General features: G+C 39.1%; 1 protein-coding gene across 1 annotated transcript in view; it reads right to left on the bottom strand.

Moving 5' to 3' along the window:
• Positions 1-24,191, bottom strand: part of PRKX (protein kinase cAMP-dependent X-linked catalytic subunit) — a 61,049-nt gene extending 36,858 nt beyond the window's left edge. The window contains exon 1 of the mRNA XM_061366532.1: positions 23,655-24,191. Within this exon, the coding sequence (XP_061222516.1) occupies positions 23,655-23,832 (178 nt within the window). The 5' untranslated portion in view covers positions 23,833-24,191. The remainder of the gene's footprint in view (positions 1-23,654) is intronic.
• Positions 24,192-24,771: the final 580 nt, after the last annotated feature.

The following is a 24,771-nucleotide window of genomic DNA, read 5'->3' as shown; positions in this document are numbered from 1 at the left end:
GCCACTAGTATACCAGTGGTTATCTCTTACTTCTATTTTGGATTCTAGACTTATCTGTCATTAACCCATTTCTCAACCAAAAACTCAGTATCATTAATTCTTTATCCCAGCTCAGGTGAAGCTGAAAAGTAGCAATGAATGTCAGAAGCACAGCCTAGCTTTTGACTCAAAAGATGTTGCTTGGAAAAACATCCAAACTCTTTGCTGCCTCCAGATTCCAAACATCTGACATTTTTCAGGTTCTTTCTTACTTGCTATACAGTAAGCCTACAACAATACAACACTAAAACTACATGTAACAATCTAGAATTTGGCATAGTGTCTTTCCAACTGTGCACAAGATTTGGTATGCCACAAGAATACCAAACAATTGTGTCAACAACTCCAGTGGTTGACCCACCCATTTAAATCTTTCTAAATTACAATCCTTAAGAATTGAAAAGACAGGAATCAACAACCTAATTAATACCTATCAGTCAAGCTTCCTGTTTTTCACATAGCTCAGAGACACTTCCCAATTTCCAAAAAGTGCCATTCAACCGAACACCCATGATGAGAACTCTTTTTCTAATTCTAGATATTTTTTTCCTGGCTCACAACTTACTGGGTGTCTATACAACTACTACAAATACCAGCATGCCTTTAATCAAAATAAGCAGAATCCTTGAAAGTTTCTCCTCTTTATTTTGAAATACCAGGGACCAATAAATAAATGAGACCAGAAAGTCACCAGCCTGCTGGTGATAAAATGACCTTTAATCCTTTATTTCTAAACAGCTCTTAGAACATGGAATTTAAATACATGTCCATGTCCCTTCACAAAACTTCAGCATCCATAATCTTCAGAACAATTCTTATAAAACTAGTATTTACCCCCTTGGCTCTTCTGTGGTATTTCTGTAACTCCTCCCATGCTTTCCACTATTTATGATTTGTGCCACATTGATATAAAGATTATGAACAGACAAATGGAAGAAAAGTTTTTCCTCTGTATTGAAAACAGGACATTACAAAGCCATTATTATTCACACTTTTACCTACTTAAATACCACACATGAAGAGTTGGAAGGCCTCAACTGCAAAACTATTTTTTGGGTTTTTTTTTTTTTTTTTTTAATAATTAAAATAGCTCAGTAGAAACCTTTAAAGATATACTCTTTTTTTTTTTTTTTTTTTTTTTTTTTACCTAGAAACTAAGCGCTATACCACTTTGGCTGAAGTACATTTATGAGGCCTGTTAAATCATATCAAACCCCTGCTAAAAGTAAAATGTATTAATCTGTATTGACCTGAATGAAAAAGACATTGGTCTATCACATTTTCAGAAGACAAGTGCAGTTAAGTTAAGAATCATTTAACTATCTGTCTAGCAATAGAGTCCAAGTTAAAACAATACAGAGTATTATCTATTTCATCTGATAATTAATTAAAGCATTATCAAAACGTGACACTTTTTAATAGCTGGAAAAGAACCCAGAAATTAGAAAGTATACTAGAAAGAGAAGTCATTTTTGAACTTCTCAGAATTATAAAAAGTCACTAAAATCCTTTTCACAGAATTGCTTCTTTTTGGTGGGGAGAGATTAAAATAAGCACATTAACTGAGACCTTTCTGGAATGTAAATATTAAATAAAATATTCTCATCTAAGAAAAGTAAACAAAAATAAAATTGATGACTAATAAGACAAACACAAATGCAATAAGCCATCAAAGTTTTAAAGAGTCACTTTCTTCCGCAGAAGTTCAAGTTGCATGGAGTTCTGATACAGATCATATATTACATCAAGCAGCACAGACTAACTTTAAAAGCAGCTCCCTCTGAACTATGTGTGGCTAAATAGGGGTAGGTACCTAACACCTGATTAGGCACTTTCCTTTTCAACCCAGAAATATGTGTCTCTATACACATCTAGGATTTTTACATAAATCAGCATATTTTTGTCTTGAGACTCTTGATGTAAGTCAATCCCATATTACTGCAAAGAAAGTATAAGGCTTAATATTCCTGAAAGTGTCCTTTTAAAAAGCAAACAAGAAAATCTTGTTAAAGTACAAAGGTTTATTATTGCTGAACGAATGTAATAAAAGCCACATTGTTTGCACTTGACCGACTTCCTCCTTCACCAGTGCTGAACAGAAGCCTTTGAGGGACTGGTACCTCTTACAATACATTCATTTTAATTACATTTTACTTCTTTCTTCATCTAAAGTAGTGCTAAAGAAGAAATAAATCGAGGGAGACATTTCACATGCAGTGTATAAAACCTATGTTTATAATTATTTTTGACACAGATTATCCATTTACTCCTTAATATGGTGCTTCTACAATGCTTTTAAAGTATGAGGTTGAGCAAATTATGCTGAAGAGCATCTGGATGAGACAGATCAAAAATTTTGACCTAATTTAAATGTATCCAAGCATGTTTTAGTTCTCTTGTATGTTTCAGAAAATCATTAAATAGGCAACTAACAGAAAACTGTTCAAGATTACCTATTCCCTGCGATTTTGCATGTTACTGCAGAATTACACACAGAAGTCCCTAGTCCAGAAATATATTTGTACATTTACGTACAAGTATACTAGCAAAATTGAGATTTAGCTAGGACAGGTTGAAATCCAGATACTAATATTCAGAAAGCAAATTCTATCAAATTAGCAGTGAAATTAAAGTCCAGTGGCAGCCAATACCTACTTCTCAATTTCTTTTTTAAAGTGTAACCTTTCTTCAGACTTTTAATTTTAAAATTTCACTGAACTAGCGCTACTAGGAGGAAGGCACAACAACCTACCAAACAACCCAGGGAAACCAGCCAACCAAACACACACAATCCCCCTTGGACACTGACGTTGAACATAAAGCCTGTCCACTGAGTAGTAGTTAAAGGCCTTAAAGCACCAGAAAGTTTGTTCTTCACATTATACCTTCAAACCTTATTCTTTCAAAGATCAAAAATTGCCATCGATGGCCATGCAGCCCCATATCATCTCTTTATGGCTGGACATTAAAAGATACAATGGATATGCATCCCAAAAGGCTGCCTCTGTTCTCGGCGTGTTGTTATTTATGGTGGAAACTTATAAAAAGTCTTTTTACAATACTACTTTTTTTTTTTTTTTTTTTTTTAAGTAGTAAAATGCAGGCTAGTAGTGTACAAACAGTAACTGACCAGCTTGACTGGACCCCAAACACAAGGCAAGAGACAGAATTCCTCCATTATTTCAGCAAACAACAGCCTTCCCCAGACACCTTGAGTTGGAACTTGCTCACTTATTAAACAGCTTACATTTGGACCAATCAGGTGAAATCCTTGTTTACCCTGCACTTGAGCTGTTATGCAGACAAAACCAGAAAAAGATTCCTGAAACAACTAAACTCTATTCTGAAAATTTTATTTAGTTTGATCTTTGTTTTGAATGCGTTTTACTGAATACTAGAGGCTTTATTCTAATATTCACAAAGAACTTACAAGTTGTAACTACAGCAAAATGAATACCTTCCCAAAATACTCAAATAATTCCTTTGCATCTCTAAGCTATGACCAGTGTGCTGGGCCATTGAGACCCTGTATTCTGTCTTCTGTAAATTAAGTTTTACAAAATAAAATCAAGCTACAAGCCAGTAAGAACCTTCTCTTAAAACACTATTTTGATCTGGAACAAGCACTGCAACTAAATCTATTTTTGGTTAAGGGTTAATATACTGAGAATTCATGAGTGGAACAAAGTATTTCTCAAAGGGAAGGGTTTGTTTATATTCATGTGATATTCCTGAGAGACTATAGAGTAAAGATGCATATAGAAGCCTTCCAGTATCTGAAGGGGGCCTATAAGGATGCTGGGGAGGGACACTTCATTAGGGACTGCAGTGAGAGGACAAGGGGTAATGTGTTAAAACTTAAACAGGGGAAGTTTCGAGTGGATATATGGAAGAATTTCTTTACTGTGTGGGTGGTGAGGCACTGGAATGGCTTGCCCAAGGAAGTTGTGAATGCTCCATCCCTGGCGGTGTTCAAGGCCAGGTTGGACAGAGCCTTGGGTGACATGGTTTAGTGGGAGTGTCCCTGCCATGGCAGGGGGTTGGAGCTAGATGATCTTAAGGTCCTTTCCAACCCTAACTATTCTATGATTCTATGACTCTATGTATCTAGAATTTACTTCACATATTCATTACTCTTCCAAATACTCTCATACTATAATATACAAAAAATAGTGTGGCACTGTCCAGGATAAGGCGATGAAGTCACTGTTGTTTGGCACTAGAATGGACATAATATTCTCCATATAAAGATCTATTATGTGAGAAAGAGGAAGCAAGTCTAGAATATGCAAATCAAGTTATATCGGATATGGAAGTAGAATAAATACACTAATACAAATATCAGGTTTCAAAATCCCAGTCTCCAAATTCCACTCTCAAATATCAATTAAACATTTCAGAAGAATATCTCTATAGTGCCCTGGCATTACATCACCAGTAGAAGACTGAAAATACTCTCTGTATTAATATACAGTGTTACTGAAGACATGGCAATGTTGATTTAACATTTATGTTTAGTGTAAACGAATACTCTAGCAGAAAGGGACTGTGGTCTTTAAACTTTTTCATGCTATTCAGGACTGTATGGACCACTGCACTGGTTTTGGTTTTGTTTTTTTTTTTTTTTAACTCTATAATGCAGAAAATTATGTTAAAATTCAATTACAATCCTGCTGTTTTCTAACTTCAGACTACAAAACTACTGAATCACAGAATAGATTATTCCCCCCCCCTTTTCTTTTTTTATACAATACAGCTTCTTAAACAGAAAGAAAAGACACTCTACTAACAAGTTTCCACAGTTAGAAACGAATTGCCCTTGTTAGTTTCATGTGCACACTTTCTTTCCCTCCCATCTTCCAAACTGGGATCTATTCTCTCACCAACGCATACCTCTGAATATCACAGCTAAGAAACCCAATCAAGACAATAAGACTTCAAAAAGAAATATATAACTGTATATAACTGACAATTATTTAAATGGACAAAGGTGAACAAGGATGAGAGAATTTGAGAACTTATGCCAGAGTACACCCAAAAAGCCTACAAAAATTGCTTTCATAAAATAACCTTCATTTTCAAAGTGACTCTCCAGAAACAAACTGCACAAGAAAACATAAGTCAAGAGGTGAGTGGGTCACTACAGTCAATACCAAAGTAAGTTTCAAGAGCCTGACACAAAGCATAATAAACATAACAATATAATTAATTATGCAGCAGTAAGTATAGACATTTTGGCTGATACCAGATGGCAATTTTGTGCTGGAAATATTTTCTGCACGATTTTTACCCCCCCCCCCTTTTTTTTTAGCATAAAATCATCTAAGGTAATCCCTATTTGCATGAGATATATATTGCTGATTTCCTACATCTGAAAACACAGGTGGGAAGATGCAATATGTCACAAACAGACACAGATACAGGAAAATCTAAACAGATTTTCCCCATCCAAAAGCAAGATTGTTGTACAAGTTTATAGAAATAAATCTCATTTGCAAGGACTATTAGCTGCTCCTGAACAAAATATTTAAGGAATTAATATACATAGGTATAAGAAAGAATTTCTCAGATTTGAAATTATCCATGAATCACAATATGAAACAGAATTCTTTATACAGTCATAGAATCATAGAATAGTTAGGGTTGGAAAGGACCTTAAGATCAAGTTCCAACCCCCCGCCATGGGCAGGGACACCTCACACTAAACCATATCACCCAAGTCCTCGTCCAGCCTGGTCTTTAACACTGCCAGGGATGGAGCATTCACAACCTCCCTGGGCAACCTAATGCAGTGCCTCACCACCGAAGAGCAAAGGACAAAGTTCAAAATTAAACACTAGTGAAATAGGGAAATAAAATACCATACAGAGCATATGCTTCAATCATACACTGGCCAAGGCTTTTAAGATTCCTCAAAGGATGCTTTGTTTGGACAGGTGAGCACAATTCAGCATACTTTGCTATAAGCTTATCAAGCTGCAGTATTCACTCCTAAATTTCCAAGCTAATACAAACCATGGAGAAGAGTTAAGCTAGTTACTTCTTGGAATATTGTATCAAAATGCAGATAAACAATTTCAAACACATTTTATACTTACAGCATTTTATATGCTTCTTTAAATTTTATACAATCTTTCAAAACACAGACCTCAAGTGTCATTTCTGATGGCAACTTTCAAATTTGTGTTCAAACTCGATTTCTAAATTGTTTAAGAGTAGGCCTTTCTTAAACGTTATCTGTCAATCTGAGGATTGGCTCCATTAAAATGAAATATTAAAAAGTCACCTCATCCTTACACTGTAGGATTTGAACAGCACAAAATAAAATCCATATAAATCCAAAGGAAGGGAAAGAGTAGGCACATACATGAATGAGGACATATCCTACACAAATCTTTGCATAAGACCTGAGAACTTGCCATGAATGTTGAAAGCCCTTCAAAACCCATCAAATTTAGTTCCATTTCTGAATGCACTGACAAAAAAAAAAAAACAAAAAAGAAAACAAACAAAAAAAAAAAAAAAACACCAAAAAAACAAAGACTACACAGCTCTTCAAATGTATCTGAGTTTGGACTGACAAAATCTCATCCTTACTAAGAACCAGTGTTCAAGACCGACCTCAAATTACAGAATCTCAGCTTAACGATTCATTGCATTCATCCACTTAGAATCACAGAATAGTTAGGGTTGGAAAGGACCTTAAGATCATCAAGTTCCACCCCCCCTGCCATAAGCAGGGACACCTCACACTAAACTGTATCACCCAAGGCCTCGTCCAACCTGGTCTTGAAATGGAACTTAACTTGATGGTGACTAAACTCAAAGTAGTACATTGACAAATCACTTAAGATGTGCAGACAAGTCAATGGAGAAGTTAAAAACTGCGTTTCAGGACAACCATTTGGACAATACACTGACAGTACACATGGACAGCTCTCTACCCTATGTGGGCTGGTTAATGTAAAGAATGCCTCAAATGGAAAGCAAAGCTTTAAAAAGGAAACAAAACAAAAAACCCTAAGCCCCCTCTGCATTTTCTGTGACAATCAAAAGCATCAGGAGATCAGAACTTTGTGATCTAAAAATGACCTATCCATGCTTAGTGTTACACGGTTATATCTATTCTCACGAGCCCCTAGTCTAGACGAAAGAGTTTAACTCTTACACATAGTGTATTTAGAACACTGCATGGAAAAGAATTCTCAGCACTAAGGATTTTATCAATTGCTCTATTCCACCGGCCATGAGGACTTATTTCTCACACTTTAACTCATAATGATCTGTATAGTTACAAAGAGTATCCAGTATGCTATATAGTAGCAATTACAGTGAAGACTAGTAGATAGACCTTACTAATAGAAACACAATTTCCAAGCCCTCATATCACAGTTACAGTTATGAGCTAGTCAGCCATACAAAGCCCTTTTTACATCCCCAGTGTTCTCATTTTCCAGTCACTGAAAGCACTTTATCATTAATACTCAAATCTCAGAAATCAAATTCTTTTCTCATAATATTTTCTTTCAGATTTTGTTATTTCACTCTGCTATCTTATGTGTGTCTTCATGATACATTAAATTTCTTAGCAACATATACCCATATATATGGATATATGGGCACTTTTACATACATATATTTACACACATACACCTATTTACCCAAACACAGGATATTTTGTTTACTACTATAGTTGCTTCTCACTTACACTCTCTCACATTCTCTCACCCCATAAAGTCTCAGAATTAATTACCTGAACCTAGTCTGATATCTTTAAAAACAGGATAATAGTCTGCAGTAAAGACAGTAATGAACAGCAAAGCCAACACCACTTTGATAGGATAGATTACATTACAGCTAACTGAATTCATGAGCTGCACAGTTCACATGCCAAGAATATCTGACATGCCCTTGTAGACTGTTTCTCCAAAATCATAGCACCACTGCTTACTAAGAGGTTCACGCACTATTATAATTGAATTAGCACACCTTCCAACAGATATATTTAAAATTATTCATCTTACAGAATCGTCTTTTCAATATAACCTATAATTCAGGACTTACTCTTACAGAAACAGGGCACAAGCAAAAATGTGCTAAAATTAGAAGGCAAGGCAGGAAATAAGGATCAGAAATTAAAGCAAAGTCAACTGATCTGGTCAACATTTCATATATAACCCAAATCAGTTGTAACTGAAAGTTACGGGTATCCAACGGTTATTAGTTTATCATCCATTGACAGGTTTTACAGAAGATGAAATGTTAGGTTTTCAGGAACAACAGTAAAAGGCATACTTCTGGCCTGAAGAAAGATGAAATATGCCAAACAAGAAAATTAGGCATATTAGATATTTACTGCTTTATGACCTGAACCACAATTTGTTTCAGATGCTTATATGTTTCCTGTGAACAAGTAACAGTCTCAGAAGACCAGGCAGAGATTGATGAAATTATTATTTCATACATAAGAGATCCTCCTAAACCAATCAAGGGAGAGGAAACTAGCACTGCACTACCCAAAACATACCTCTTCAGGAGGTATCAGAAGGAAGCTGTGCCAATGACTAACGCAAATACCTTCTTGACGTAAAAATTAAATGTTACCTTTAATAGGATTTGCCAGTAAACAAGTTAAGCACCATCAATGTTTAAACAGACCCTAAGCACCTGTTTTCACTGTACTGCCTTTTTTAGTCAAGTTTACTAAGTTCCTCAGTCTTTAAAATGAGATCTGTGCTCAACATGCAACACTCTTTAGAGGTGTCTGCACTTTATGGTACAGTAGTTCGCAAAAAAATAATAAAAAAAAGTCTTTGTTATAAAACTAAACCAACTCTGCAATGAAAGGCTCTCCAACGCAAAGTGATCAAACAGTACGGCTTTTTTCCTGCTCTCCGCTCTCTCTGCCCTCCCTGTGTCCTAGCATTTCTAGGGTGGGTGGGTGGGTGGTTGGTTGGGGTTTTTTTTCCTTTTTTTTTTTTTTCTTTCCTATTACTACAATCATTGTTTAATTTTACATCAAGAATCATATTTCAGAGAATCAAGGGAGGCCAAGCAACAAAGTTGTGTTTGTTCTCAAGCAATGCAGCTCTTTAGCAAAAATTAAAGCAAATTATCCAGAAATCACAACTGGTCTAGGAATATCTGGAGTTCTGAATCTCTCCCTAGCCATTACATCCAATTGCCAGCAGATTATTTTTTTTCCTTCTACAAATACTTTAAATGCCCAAACACATAAAAATTAGAGAGGCTTATCTGTATATTTTATTACAGGAGATAACCTGGCAATATTAAATCAAGAGTTCACAACTTCAGGATATCAGTGAATCCAAAGCTGGCTTATTTCTACATAAAGCTGCTGGCATCACACAGTATTAAGCAGCAACAACTACAAGTCCAGGTATACCAACAAAACCAAGCACTAGTAAATTTGTTTCTTCACATACAATCATTTATAAAACCCAATCATGCTCCTGGTCAGGCTTTGCCTCTTTTCTACTTGCTTTGCTCTGAAAAGAAACATTATCATGGAAACACAAACCTACCTAAACAAAATGCAAGGGCATCTTAAACACAGCATTAAGTCCCCTTGTCCTACTCGCTTTTTTCAACATCATTTTTAGGTAGGAACTCAAACATTCTGAAGTAAAGGTAAAGCCTCACCTATGCATTCATCTCAGTTACTGCCTGCCAGCCATGTCCGACTGTTCACTTTTGTAGTCCACATCTCAGTAGGAACCCTCTTTATTAAAAAAGTGAGTAAAAATTAGAGTATTTAAAATTAACACAAATGCATAGTGTCAAAGCATTTCACTTGCAATTAGACATTTAAGATCAAGATTCAAATACAAAATTAATGTATTGCAGACTTTTACCACCAAAGTACACTCCTAAGAGGAAACCCCTCCAAGCAGTATGAAACTAGCATATGCTAAGCCAAGAAATCAATAACTATGCAATCAACTCCTGCTTCAGCTTTAAGTTATATGGGTTTATCTGCAGACCATCAGAAATAAAATAGATTCCTCAGAGACTGACTAATTAGCCACAAAGCCAGCTGAGTTTCACATTTCCCATGTCACAATGTTCCTTCTCTATTCACTGTGTATTACAAGCTTTTCTCAACAGATAAAGAAATCACCGATAAGTAACATCACCTGCAGTAAGGTACAATTCATACATATTTCGTGTTAAAGAATATTAAAAAACCTTGCTACACAGGATTTTTGAGATTACGTTTCTCAATATGCCTCTGATGTCAGTCAGGCTGAATATTTATGGAATTACACCCTAGCAACATCTTAGCCTTAACTTCTGCTCACAAAATTAAATCATGTACACTTCCCTCTCCACCCCCCCAGGAAGGAGAGGAGAAGCATAATTCCAAAATGTCCTTTAGATTTCAGGTCTCAAATACTGTTATTTCACAAAATACGTATGATCCACTCAAACTGCCCTATCACAGATTTCCAGAGCATTGTTTTCCCAGAATTATCTCAAATCAAGTCAACAAGGCTGTGCTCTGCCTTAACCCACATGCAACAGTGCAGCAGGAGCACTGAAAAATTTAGGCCTATCTAACAAAGGCAGAAAAATCATCCCCGCTGCCACCAAAATAAATCTTTTAACTTAAATAGTGTTGCAGATAAAGAGCCGAGATAATTCTAGAAATCTCTTCACTTCGTTTAGCATGAAGGATACAGATTATTTTATTAAGCACTTATAAGGGATAGCTTTCATAGGCTATATAGCACCAGTGATGGATGTTCCCCGATTTGTTTCCACTTTCCAGCTGATGAAGGATGTAATGCATACAACTGAAATTAAAAAAAAAAAGCAAACAAAAAACCACAAACTTAAAAGAAACACCTTTCTTCCCCCAGGAGAAATGTATTTCCAAGTCTTTTACAATATTTTGCAATAACACTGGTGTTAGTTCTTTTTTCTTTTTTTTTTTTTTCAGATTCTTTCCAAATCTCTTCTCGGTTACTTTGTTTTCCTTCTAATGGTTCTGTGTTGTAGGACGCACTGTCTTTCTCACAGCTTCTTTCCAACTGCCCTTTTCAGAAGGAAAAAAAAAAAAAAAAAAAAAAAACAAAAACAAAAACAAAAAAAAACCCAACCAAAAAAAAACCAAAAAACCACAAGAACAAAAACTTATTTAAACCAAGTAAAATTTTCCACTAACAGATCCAAGGAATCTATGTCAATCACTTAAAAAGGAGGAAGAACAATGTTGTTGATTCAGTATACTTTCCATATCCATTACTTATGAGTGCGACAACTGGGTGGGTTAAATAAGGACGTACTGCAGAAGTCTTCATAGGCCCTTGAAAGTCACAGAAGTCAGGAAGAGTTAAGTGTCTTCAGAACTCAAACTGAGAGTACCAACATGCAAACTGAAACATTTTGACAAAATAAGGGACAAATTCGGAAACAGACTGAGGAGCAGCTGTCCTCATTGTTCATTCTCCATGGACAGACAAGGAGTTACCCACTGATTTTCCTGAAAACAAATTTTACAATGCATACTCTTAAGTTATTGTAAATTTATTGTGAATTTATTGTATATTTATTGTAAAAGTATGCATTGTAAAATTTTACAATGCATACTTTTATTTTTGGCAGGCCATGCAAATTAAAACTGTACAGACTATCCTCTCCTGCACCCAAGGAGCTGTAATGGTAAGAAGCCAATAGCAAGCTGCAGGTAAGAGGTCTGAGGCTAGAAGCCTGTCATCAGTTTGGGGGGAGACGGCTAGAAGAGTCTGCTATTGTAGCACCCAGAAGTTTCACATAAACACAGCCAGCTCCAAGTCTCTTGATTTTTATACTTGCCATCTTTATACCTATTACGGTGTATTCTAATTCATAGATCAGCAAAGTAAAAAATCTTACACCCAGTTCAGCTTGCTCTTGAAGAGTCTATGGAGAGCTCTCTTAGCATCTACTGAAACAATTTTGGAGCATTTAATTTACTGACTGGAGCGATACCTGAGAGGCATACAAAGCAGTACTAATTAGACATTTTGTTTTAATCCAGAGAGCTCCCTGCACCTTCAACAATAATGTCAGTGTCATTACAGTAAATATTTCAGATCGCTCAGAGTCTCCATATTCCCCAACACAAACAGAAACATTAAGCAAATGCCAGAATGCTGTTTAGGAAGTTACATTTTAATGAAAAACCATACCAAAACTCATGAGCAATACTGCACACTGGGCATCTTAAATCGTCACTTTTAATTATTTTGGTAATAAGCCATTAACTCCTTTGCAAGAAACATGTTCGGAAAAAAAAAACATGCCTTTTTAGCCCTACATGCTTTCCTCTTGTATTAGACAAAGTCAGAGATTAAACAGTCACATTTTCCATCCAAAATAATGTATTGCACTGATAGCTTTAGTACTTTTCAAAAGTATGCATAATACAATGCCAAATGTACATAAGAAAAACAAATGCATGTCTACATCACAGGTTACAACTCCTAATAATAGTTTATATTACATACCTCTTCTGGCTGGATTCGTCTTTTTGAATAAATAGAAATCATTACACCTGAGTTTTTGCAAACTGCATGGTAGAATCAAATTAACAAATACCAGGTATGTGACCTTTCATGAAAGAATTAGCTCAGAATCAGCCCTTTAAGGAAGTAAAAGATACCGTAAGGAAAACAAGTAATTGCTACACGAATAGTCTGTAGAAACAAAAATCTGATAAGTGCAACAGATAGCCAATTAAGAAGTGTTGCATCCCAACTAGAAGGAAGTGCAGCAGGAGGGCCAGGAGACAACTTTGGACGGATAAGGAACTAATGAGGAAATTTCAAAGGAAAAAAGAGGTTTATAAAAGGTGGAAGCAAGGACAGGCGGCCTTGGAAGTGTACACGGATGTTGTCCAGAAAGCTAGGGACCAGTTTAGGAAACCTAAGGCCCAGTTAGAATTAAACTTGGCTAGGGATGTTAAGGATAACAGGAAGGGATTCTATAGGTACACTGCAAATAAAAGACAGATTAGGGACAACATGGGTCCTCTCCGGAAGCTATCAGAAGAAATAGCTACCCTGGATTTGGAGAAGGCTGAGGTTCTGAATGACTTCTTTACCTCAGTCTTCACTGGCAAATGCTCTAACCACACCACCCAAGTCTTGGAAGACAGATGCAGGGACTGTGAGAATTAAGACCTTGGGCCCACTGTAGGAGAGGATGCGGTTAGATACCATCTTAAGACCCTGAATGTGCACACGTCCATGGGACCTGATGAAATCCATCCACGGGTCCTGAAGGAGCTGGCAAATGAAGTCGCTAAGCCACTGTCCATTATATTTGAAAAATCATGGCAGTCAGGTGAAGTTCCTGACGACTGGAAAAAGGGTAATATAACCCCTATTTTCAAGAAGGGGAAAATGGATGACCTGGGCAATTACAGACCAGTCAGTCTCACCTCTGTGCCTGGCAAAATCTTGGAGCAGATTCTCCTGGAAGGCATGCTAAGGCACATGAAAAACAACAAGGTGCTTGGTGTCAGCCAGCAGGGATTCACTAAGGGAAATCGTGCCTGACCAATTTGGTGGCCTTCTACGACAGGGCTACAGAACTGATGGACAGTGGTAGAGCAGTTGATGTCATCTACCTGGACTTGTGCAAAGCGTTTGAAACTGTCCAACACAACATCTTCGTCTCTAAATTGGAGAGACATCAATTCGATAGATGGACCACTCGGTGAATAAAGAACTGGCTGGATGGCTGCACACAAAGACTTGTGGTCAATGGCTCAATGTCCAGCTGGAGACCAGTAACGAGTGGTGTCCCTCAGGGATCGGTGTTGGGACCGGTCTTGTTTAACATCTTTCTCCGTGACATGGACAGTGGGATTGAGTGCGCCCTCAGCAAGTTTGCCGATGACACCAAGCTGTGTGGTTCAGTTGATACGCTGGAGGGAAGGAATGCAATCAAGAGGGACCTTGACATGCTTGCAAGGTGGGCTGATGCCAGCCTCGTGAAGTTTAACCATGACAACTGCAAGGTCCTACACCTGGGTCGGAGCAATCCCAGGCACAGGTACAGGTTGGGCAGAGAAGAGTTTCAGAGCAGCCCTGCAGAGAAGGACTTGGGGGTGTTGGTCGATGAGAAAATGAACATGAGCCGGCAGTGTGCGCTGACAGCACAGAAAGCCAACCGTATCCTGGGCTGCATCAAGAGAAGCGTGACCAGCAGGTCAAAGGAGGTGATCCTGCCTCTCTACTCTGCACTTGTGAGACTTCACTTGGAGTATTGTGTGCAGTTTTGGTGTCCTCAACATAAAAAGGACATGGAACTGTTGGAACAAGTCCAGAGGAGAGCCAAGAAGATGAAAAGGGAACTGGAGAACTTCCTGTATGAAGACAAGTTGAGGAAGTCGGGTCTGTTCAGCTTGGAGAAGAGAAAGCTGCATGGAGACCTCATAGCAGCCTTCCAGTATCTGAAGGGGGCCTACAAAGATGCTGGGGAGGGACCCTTCACTAGGGACTGTAGTGACAGGACAAGGGGTAATGGGTCAAAACTTAAACAGGCGAAGTTTAGATTGGATATAAGGATGAAGTTCTTTAAGGGTGGAGAAGCACTGGAATGGGTTGCCCAGGGAAGTTGTGAATGCTCCATACCTGGTGGTGTTCAAGGCCAGGCTCGACAGAGCCTTGGGTTACATGGCTTACTGGGAGGTGTCCCTGCCCATGCGGGTGGGTTGGAACTAGATGATCTGAAGGTCCTTTCCAACCCTAACTATTCTACGATTCTATAAGAAGTCCTATATATGCTAACAGAAAATTATCATAAGACTTTTCCATATTCTTACTCTTCCTATATCAAGCTGTAGAACTGTAGAACTTTGAGTTCATATAAATTTAAATATACATGCATATATGTGCAAAATTTTAATCCAATAGAGAAAGCTGTAGGTGATACTCAAACTGAATATCTGGGAAAGAGATAAGAGCAAAGAAGATTTTACATAAGAATTACTGTTTTAAACACCATAACCTGTTGGCATAAGGGCTATGAAATACACTGCACACCAAATAAAGAACATAACCACTCTACTTATCCTTTGGTATTAAATAAACACTTTCCAACAAATAGAGAAAAAAATAAAAATCCAGATATTTCATAACATACTCAAATTTGGATTTACTTAACTACAGTGTTGATCAAATTGAGCTGGACTCACTGCTCCCTCAACAAACTTCAAAGCTGAGGGTCAAAGCAAGACTTTGGGAACGACTCCACTGACCAGATAACTCAACAGACTGACATTCCATCACCACTGGTATTATATAGACTTATGTTATACCATGCAGTTTAGTGACACAGAAATGATGCTTCCTTCATTAATTTTAATGTGTTTCAGTTACAAATAAATAAATAAAATGCATATGCTGGCAATCTGTCTGAGGTGAAGCATACTGAAGCAGACCAACTGGTTCCCTGGAGAAAAAATGGAAACACATTTACACAGAAGTTACTGTTAATGAATGAATAGACTAGCAGATAGAGTGCTCGAAGCTGGGATGGGAATGAAGAAAGAGGGCAGAAGAAAAAAGGCAGCCAAGTGGAAAGTTTTCATGAACAAATGCCACAGATCATCATAATTTAAGATTGGATAGAGTAGCTGCCAGAATTCACCAAAAGAAAATTTGAGCATCTACACATTAGACAAGCAGCTCTGCAACACGAACATCCTCAAACTGTCTTAAAACAGGTATAAATACAAATCCTACAGCATGAGCATTACACAGCAGCTCAGGCAGGCTTAGTTTACTAACTCAAAAGCACAGCACTTTAGCAACAAAACTAGCAGTTGTACTGAAATGAACTAACAACAGTTTAAGTCTAGTTTAGGTATGTCTAAAAGGAGAAATGTAATCGTGTATTCTACAATGTAGATATGCCCAGCAGAGCACACTCTGAATATTTCTAGCATGCCAGGATTTGCAGTTTCAACACTATTTTCCCTGCGCCAGCCATCTTGGGCCTTTCAGTGAAAGAGCTTAGGTATTGCCATCTTGGGCCTTTCAGTGAAAGAGCTTAGGTATTTAAGTAGAACAGTTATGTTGCTTGAATTAAACTTCCAAACCACCAAATTCAGAGTTCAGTAAGACTGTGGCACTTAAAAATATCTAAAAACAAAAATACAAATTAATCCTCATAATGAGATTGCTATTTTAATATTTTCAGAGTGCTCTTTAGAGTAGAACAAGATGTTTTCTTTGAGTTCAAAGAATCTTTCCAAAATGTTAAGTCTGCATTATTTTCAGAACATTTTATTTTTTTTAGTATGTATCATCAATGGGTTCACGACAAAACTGCTCACAGAAAGGCTTTATTTTACACCCTGTTCCTCTAAACCCTTAGAAGAAAACAAACACGACTCACTGCTTCAGAGGTAACATCTTCTCAAACATCACCCCCTGAAGATCCTCAAGAAACAAGCCTTTTATTTGCCAACTTACAGTCTTACTATCACAACTGAAATTATTTCAACACCCTTGAAAAATATATTACTTACATGAAATAAAATAGTAAACATGACACAAAGGACGATAATTTGAACATTTCTTTTACCACAATTAACAAAGCGAGGCTACAATTATCCACGGAAATACAATAATGAAACTGACAGTGTTTTTTTATTATTCTCTCATTCTGTAACAACCCACTCACTTTTCAAATATAACGTGTTTTGTTAACCGATGTCACAACTTATTCAGCTGTTTCCCAGGTGAATTTCCTTAGCACTTTAAATGTACACTGGAACAGGCTGCCCAGGGAGGTTGTGGAATCTCCTTCTTTGGAGACATTCAAAACCCGCCTGGACACGTTCCTGTGTAACCTTATCTAGGTGTTCCTGCTCCGGCAGGGGGATTGGACTAGATGATCTTTTGAGGTCCCTTCCAATCTCTAACATACTGTGATACTGTGATACAGTCTCTATAGTAAAGAAGACCCTGTACCAAGGGAAAATCTCTGATCCACCTTCACTACTTAAAAATAACAATAAAGCAATATGTATTTAAAATGAAAGCTGAACCACTGTTATGATGTGAAGTGCAAAGAGTGGTTAAAAGAATGCTGTATCATATACCTCTCCCGCCTCTTTTGTTTTTTTTCTTCTTTTCCTAAAAAGGGACATATTTGTTAATTCATTTGAATGATAATCTTCTGATGTGAAAACAGACATACAGTCTAATTCTGAGAATTGCACTTCCCTAACACCTGAATATCCCAGGTGCACACTAACACATAGCACTTCAGAAAATTTTTATTTACCAACATCTTTGAAGCTGCTAAAAAAATCTCTAAAACTGTGTAGAAATGGGAGAATGCTTTCTAAAGTAAAGACATTGTGCTAAACTACTCCCAAGTATTACAAGCTAATGCTGAAGATGTTTTACACTGATAAGTATCAACAGTAAGGGAATTCTATTTTTTAACCTAAATTGATTTGCTCAAGCACAGTTTAAGACAAGCCCTTGCAAGGTAAACACAAAGTTTCCATCTCTTACTTCTCAAATTTTACTCCTTTGCTGTATACATGTCTATGTAACACTTTTGTTTGTTATTAGATACAAACTCCATCACCCTTTTCTTTATAATATTTGTATATTGCATAATGCCCTTAAAATGGACCAAACCAGGATTAAATACACTTTGGCCTGGGATTTGTTTGCCTAAGTTTTCATATTGTAAAAGCCAAACCATAAAGACATCGATCTTCCAAACGCTGCTCTCCCTGTCCACTATAAACAGTCCAGACATGAAAACTCGGGAACCTAAACATAGAAAAGGTGAGTCAAGCCCTAATAACCTACATGTTGTCAACTATGGGTACTTTTAAGTTCATATTTCCTCTCTTTGAAGGAGCTGAAAGAAAAACAAGCAAACAAACAGAGATACTTATTTCTCTTCAAGTTTTCTATCTTTTTCAGGTTGGGCTGACACATAATAATTTATGGAAGAATTTTTCAACACTGTCTTCACCTGGAACATTACTTTTATTTAAGTATAAAGTTGGCAGGGGGAAGGTGTGGTGTTACGTGCTTTTGAGTTTGTGAGAGAGGAGTTTTGCACGCTTCTTATTTCTGAAATATCAGCACTAACTGGGCTCCAGATTATTTGATTATTTGCATTGCAACAGGCAATTTTGGGCATCTCTGGCTATTTATAGGACTTAAATTATTTATCTTCAAAAAGTATATTTAAGAGTCAAAACTCATTCTGTAACACACTGTTCAAGATCAAAACATCAGAGAAAGAATAGTCGATTTCTTTCTGCAATGAATTAAGTATCTAAATAAGATTAAGACGAAACAGGCAAAAAAAGCAGGTGTCAGACAAACACTAGCTATTTACTTCAACACTGGTTTTAAACACTGAAGACAGAAAAGCAGAAATGTGAACTTTCAATTTTCACATGTTCAGACTTCTTTCATATACTCTCACTTTCTCTGACCTTTCTGAAATATAAAAGAGAGTATTTGTTCCAATCCATTTTCTTCTAGCCTAATGAGAACAATAAACTTATGGGAAAGGACCTGTTGCTGCCTACTCATAAACATGCTACTGAAATTCACCTCAGCAATGGGTAGCAGGAAAAGCAAGAGAAGAGAGCTGAGTCACACCTGGTCATTTTCTCTCTAGAACATCAGCTATAACAATACTAAGGATTTATTTTGAGACAAGTATGATCTTGTGGGAAGGAAAAATGGAGCAAGAAAGGCTGAAAACAAAATCCAAGTCATTTGGCTTTATGACTAAAGTCTCAAGGATGTACAAATGTAATGGTGAATTCAGGACACCATTACAGTCACAACATTCAGACTATGTTTTCTTTCAAAACTTGTGGTATTTAAGAACACTGCCAAGTAAAATCATTATTATTTATCATTTCAGTATCAAAAAAAGGTAACAAAACAGACAAAACAGGAAAAAATGCTCACATGCCCCTTAGGATATAATATTGTAAATAGGTGAGGACTTCAGTAGTGAAACCAAAAATAACACTTGGTAAGAAACAGAACTAATCCGAGCCTAAAAAAAAAAAAAAGAAAAAGCCAACAGTGTTCCTTGCTAGTAAAGAAACACTTGGCTATTCTGGTGCAGATTTTTTTTTTACTTGGACTACACACAGGGAAAAGTGTCTGTAATGTCATATACAGGAGCAGTTTCCTTCTTGCAGCATTAGACTGCAGTTCTGTACATCCTGTCCTGCTGATATAATGCCATTTGAAATGTATTTGGCTAGCATATTTTGTATGCGAACACAGTGAAATTATGTATTTAAAAATATGTTGTGCCTCGTTTTTCCCATGCACTTTTTAAAATTTTCCCATGCTCATAAAGATTAAAATACTGGTTTGCCCAATTTTCTATTCTGCATTAGTTTAGTGTAAAGCACTTCATGGGAACAGCTGTTTAAAAGAATCTTTTCACATGAAAACACTATTATTAAAATATTTCAATCAACTGAATAGATTTACAAAACACAATTTGCTTTTATAAAGCCTGCTGTGGACTTTGAAAAATGGGCAAGAAACAGGTCTCACAGGAGAGGCAGCAAGAATAAGTTTGTCATCTTTCCCCTCCTGGAGCTCTCTTCCTTCCCCTTTCCCTATTACCAAATATTTAATTTAGGAATGTAACAACTGTTCTCCCAACTTAATCTACTCAAAACTGAAGAATTATCTTCTGGTTTTCTTGTACTTACTTATTAGTCGGTTTACCTGAATTACTTCTTCGTGACAGCTTAATTAAAAATTTAGTATCTCACTTTCTGGATATATGTCAGGAGTCTGACTGCAGCCTCTCTGGCTACTGGAATAGGAAGGTTGCTCTTGCTAAATGTTCATCAAAAATAAAATAAGATAAAATTAAATTAAATTAAATTAAATTACATAAAAAAAAAAAAAGATTACTCAGAAACTATGCCACTAGCGTTCACAGTCTCTCTCTCCCACCAACCAGATCTACAAAGAGTTTGAAATAGGTTCAGATAAGTATGGGTGAGCCATGAACTTCCAGCAGTTAAGCTTCAATGACCATGTGGTCATGACATACAAGTTTTGCTTCTGTGCAGCACAGAACTACCTCAGTATTGGCACAGCTAAGTATCTAAATTCAACTGACATTCACAGAATATTTCTGAGCAGCAGTTTCTGAGTGTGCCATACAAACATTCATACTTCAACTTCCTCTGAAAGGAAAATTAATTCAAATAGAGAAGTGGACAACCAGACACCTTCAATAGCTCCAGAGCAAGAGTAGTCACCTTTCATGTAAGAGGACTAGTTAAAAAATAATACACCTCAAACTTTCAAAGCCATGTATTCAACCCTCAGGAAGTACCCTCAATGAAATACTCTTCCTGTTCAACCTCTCCTAGAGCCGGAAACCAGCATTCACCCTGCTCCTGTGCCATCCCCAAACCTGTAACTGCACTTCATCAACTAAATATTAGGATACTCCCCCCAAATGCACACCTGTACCCTAGTCTCTGCTCACAGTTCTTTTAATTAAAGGGCCTACAAACACCAAAACAAAGGTTAAGTCCAGGGATTTTAGGGGGAAGTAAATGTCCTATCAATCCTCATGATATACTCTCTCTTTTTTGCTGCTTCTTTCCTCACAGTGAGTTCTTAGCTAAACGAGGCAGTGTTCAACACAAATCAGAGATGACACATGCAATCCAGCCTGCATTATGATGGTTGGGCTAGTCCTCTTAGCCTATGAAGGATATTTAAAACAGTAAAACCACATCCTGCTTCCAATTACTTTTTTTATTATTATTTTTACACTAACTTTATTCCATCCTCCAAGAGGAGGGGCCTAAAGTCAGGGATGACCACAGTCTCACAGACACCAGTGTAGTTTTGTTACCTTAATATTACCCATGAACAGCTGTAACAGAATGGAGCTCAGCTCCCTATTTTGCCACTTTCTCAAGTTCACAGTTTCCAGGGCCATACTGTTTCTAAGCCTGGGTATGTCTATAAGCAACAGTGATTCTCTAGCAGAGAAGACACCAGAACTTCCTGTCCTGTATTTCTGGATATCCCTGTCTCTACCACAGACATCTCCATGTATCTCAGATAGAGCACACAACTTTTGAGAACAAGAGCAGAAAGAAAGCAGCTATTCTTATCCCTGCAATCAAGCTGCAGACGACTCTAAACTGCTGTAGTGAAATTGATGACAATACATTAATCTCATCTATCTGTGCAGGAAGATCAAAATGGATAATAGGGTTATACTGACTTAAACCACTGCTAAAAAAAAACCCCTTCAGTACATGTGCTATAAACCTAAACTGCATTTAACTTAATTTAAAAAGGTTTAAGACAAGCAAAAATGAGTTTTCCATGCTAAACTACACATCTACATACTATTCTGCACTGATTTAACGTAAAGCCCATTTAACTCAGGGATGCAATGCAGCATTCTAGTAGGTGCATGCAGAGCAGTCCAACCTCACAGTTACTGGCTCAGATTTCAGATGCTCTAGAGACATCAGCAGGGCACTAGATCTTTTATACACTGCCACACAGAGGTATGTATACATGTGTTCAGTTTCAGTATCACTTTGGAGCTCCTGTATTGCTTCCTGGTCAGGAGCTAAATTCCTTTTCTCCTCATAGCCTTCTACTGCAGTGCACAGGCATCTCATAAGTTCATCTTAAAACCAACTTACAAGAAGTCACCTCAGTTTCTTTGATAAGGTGAGGCCTTCTATACTTTTTGTGCACATTTTTATACCCTCCAAGTTTTGCATTTTGTCTTCTTTCTCCCTACAAAACAATCAAGCTACATTTCATAAGAGATGGGAAGAACAGTCACCTTCTCTGAGTTACTCAAGAAAAGTAGAAACAAAAAAATCAAGCTGGGGAAGAGAGACGGAAGGGAGCCTATTCTTTAAGTATTCTGTCAGTGCCGTGATAGACAGCTATCTTCTCCTTTTACATTCTTTTTCCTCCTCTGTGTCTTCATATGAAGTAGTTGCACTTTTTTACAGTCTCTTTTTACACTTTGTGGAATCACAACTTTCCTCTTCCTTAACATTTTAGGAGCACCTCAAAGAACACTCTAAAAAGATACTCTGTATAAAACTGACACCAAGATTAGTTCCACATTTCTTCTTCACTGGCCTCAGGAATATTTCTATTACTATTATGCTTTCTTTAAAAATTACTACTTTTCTGCAGCCTGTGCTTTACTTGAAGTCATAACCATCTGTGATGACAATTGTATCCACAGCAATTAGTCATGATGCAGCAAACACTCCTAGCGAAAAAAGGACATTACCAGCCTTTCAAGCAGTCTCTTCATAATCTGTTAATTTATCAATAGAATGCCTGTTCACATTTCAAACTGGAAAATTATCTCAAAAAAACAATGCACCTCAAGAGAAGATAATGCAGTCTTCATTGATCACAACATTCTCATGCCTTTCCATCTCCATTTTTAAAGACCTATTAAAACCCACAACTTCACTTGTGAAAGGGTTCAAATCACACCTTTCTGGCTGAAGAGATCTTAGGGAAATTAAGCATTACAGCACTCACTGAAATAAATCTACCGAAAATAATTTCACAAGCATAAAGAAAAAAAAAACAACCAAAAAACTTCATAGAGTTGAACATACAAGCCTTCAAACCAGGTGCAAAAATATATGCAACTAAATGTCCCTATGTTCAAACACAATGCACAGACAGAGTGGATATGAACAAATGCACATCATCACCAGTGTCTGAAATGCCAATTTATTAAACAAATGTGTTTACTCTGGTTAGAGGCAGCTTTGGTAAGTGTGGCAGATGGAGGATGCAAACCTTGCCTTGTACCAAAATTCTCTTGCATCAAGATTCAGGGCAACGGCATGTTGGGGATGTTAAAGATACTTAGCTGTATTCAGTTAACTTGTTTGATCTCTTCACTGGCCTAACGACTACATTTAAGTGATGAATTTTTTATCGTGATGCAGGTAAATGAAGTTAAACCAGATGAATCAGGTCTTCAGGCTTCAGTCGCGACTGTCCTCGTCTCACAGACGGGCCAAACCCGGTTACCGGCTTGTTCAGCTGCAGATCAAAAACACGACCTTGCAGCCGGGGACGCCGACACCGGCTCCGCTCCCGCACGGCACCGCCGGGTAGACAATGCCCCCAGCCTCCGCAACCTCCAGGCACTTCTCCACAACTGCAAGGGGTTGCGGCGCGTCTTCCCGGCCGCGCACCGCCACCACAGGCAGCCCCGCGGCCCACAGCACCTACCGGCCCCTTCCCCAGCGTCGCTGCTGCGTGTGTGAAGAGAAGGATAGCCCCTAAAGGCACCTGCCAGCTGCTCAACAGCCGACGGTCCAACCCTGCTGCTTCAGAAGGGGCCCACAACGCCCAGCAGCCGCGGCTCCGGGGCGCGGCGGGGCAAAAAAAGGGAGGACGGGGAGCGCCCAAAGAGCTCTCGGAAGAGGAAGGAGACAGGCAGACGTGGGGGTATCCCCTCCCGCCCGGCACAGCGAAGGCAGACACCTAGGCAGCTCCTTTGTTCCTTTCCGGTCCCACCGCCTCCCGCCTTCCCGCACTCACCCACGGTGGCCAGGGTCTCCAGGTCCTCCAGTTTGTAGGTAGAGGGCTCGGCAGGCAAGCCGGGACCGGCGGGACTGGGAGCCGGCGCGGCGGGCTGAGGCGCGGCCAGCCCCGCTGCCGCCGTCTCGCCGCCACTCTTCGCCCCCATTTTGGCTTTGGCGGCGCTGAAGGCGTCCATGGGGCCCCCGGCCGCTCAGCACATGGAGAAGGGCGAGCCGGGTCGGCGAGGGGAAGGGGGAGGAGAGGAAGCCGCGGGGACGTAAAGTTTCAGTCTTCAGCAGGCGGCGTGACTGCTCCCCAGGGCTGGAGCCCGTTCCAGCTGCCGCCACTGAGGGGGCGCGGAGCCCTTCAGCATCGCGGTCAGCCGCCGCGCCGCCCGCCACTCGCAGCAACGACCGCCACGCTCACAGACAATGGCGAGGGTGAGGCCAGCCGAGCCGATCCGTGCAGAGCCGAGGCGCTCGGAGCCACACGCGGACCAGAGGGGCGGGGTTTGCCTTCCTGCCGCTGCGGCACAGTCCCGCAGAGGGCTGGTGGGGCGGGGACAGGGTGGGGAGGGGAGCGGCGCTGCCGCACGGCGGGAGCGTGGAGGTTCCTCCCGCCCCGGTCGCGGGTACAGTACGGGAGATAGGGTCTGGTAACGCCGGTGGCGTTTGGCCTCCCTTCTTCACCACTGCGTCCCGCCGGAGAGGCAGCTGCGGTGAGGAGTGGCTGGGCTGAGGTGGGGTGGGTGCGTGGAGGAGGCTGCCCCCATCCTCCCTCCGGAGGGCAGGGTCCCGTCTGCTCTCTACAGAAAGTTACTGTCCGTTACAGAGCCAGTTGCTGGCCCACCTGGCTTCACGCGGACATCTCTGAGAAGAGGAGGTCGTTCCCCACGCACGGGAGCTCGGGTATTTAAGGGTTAGCCACCTCTACCGCACGTTTCAAAGGGTTTCTCACAAGTTATTTTACTCCCTGTTTTCAAGTAGGTGTGGATGTCGCAACGGCGTCGGCCCCTCAGTGTACCCTGCTTCAGGTAGCAAGGTATTTCGGGGACAGGAGCTAGCTGGCGGGTGCGCTAAGCTGAACTGAGGAGGCACCTAACGTGGCAGCAGTCAAGTACCCAATATAGCTCCTT

This window comes from Neopsephotus bourkii, unplaced genomic scaffold (genome assembly GCF_033783945.1).
Source record: "Neopsephotus bourkii isolate Nb327-2 ecotype Australia unplaced genomic scaffold, CSIRO-AGI_Nbou_v1 NB_1346, whole genome shotgun sequence".
Taxonomy (NCBI): domain Eukaryota; kingdom Metazoa; phylum Chordata; class Aves; order Psittaciformes; family Psittacidae; genus Neopsephotus; species Neopsephotus bourkii.
This window is presented reverse-complemented; position numbering and strand designations above follow the sequence as displayed.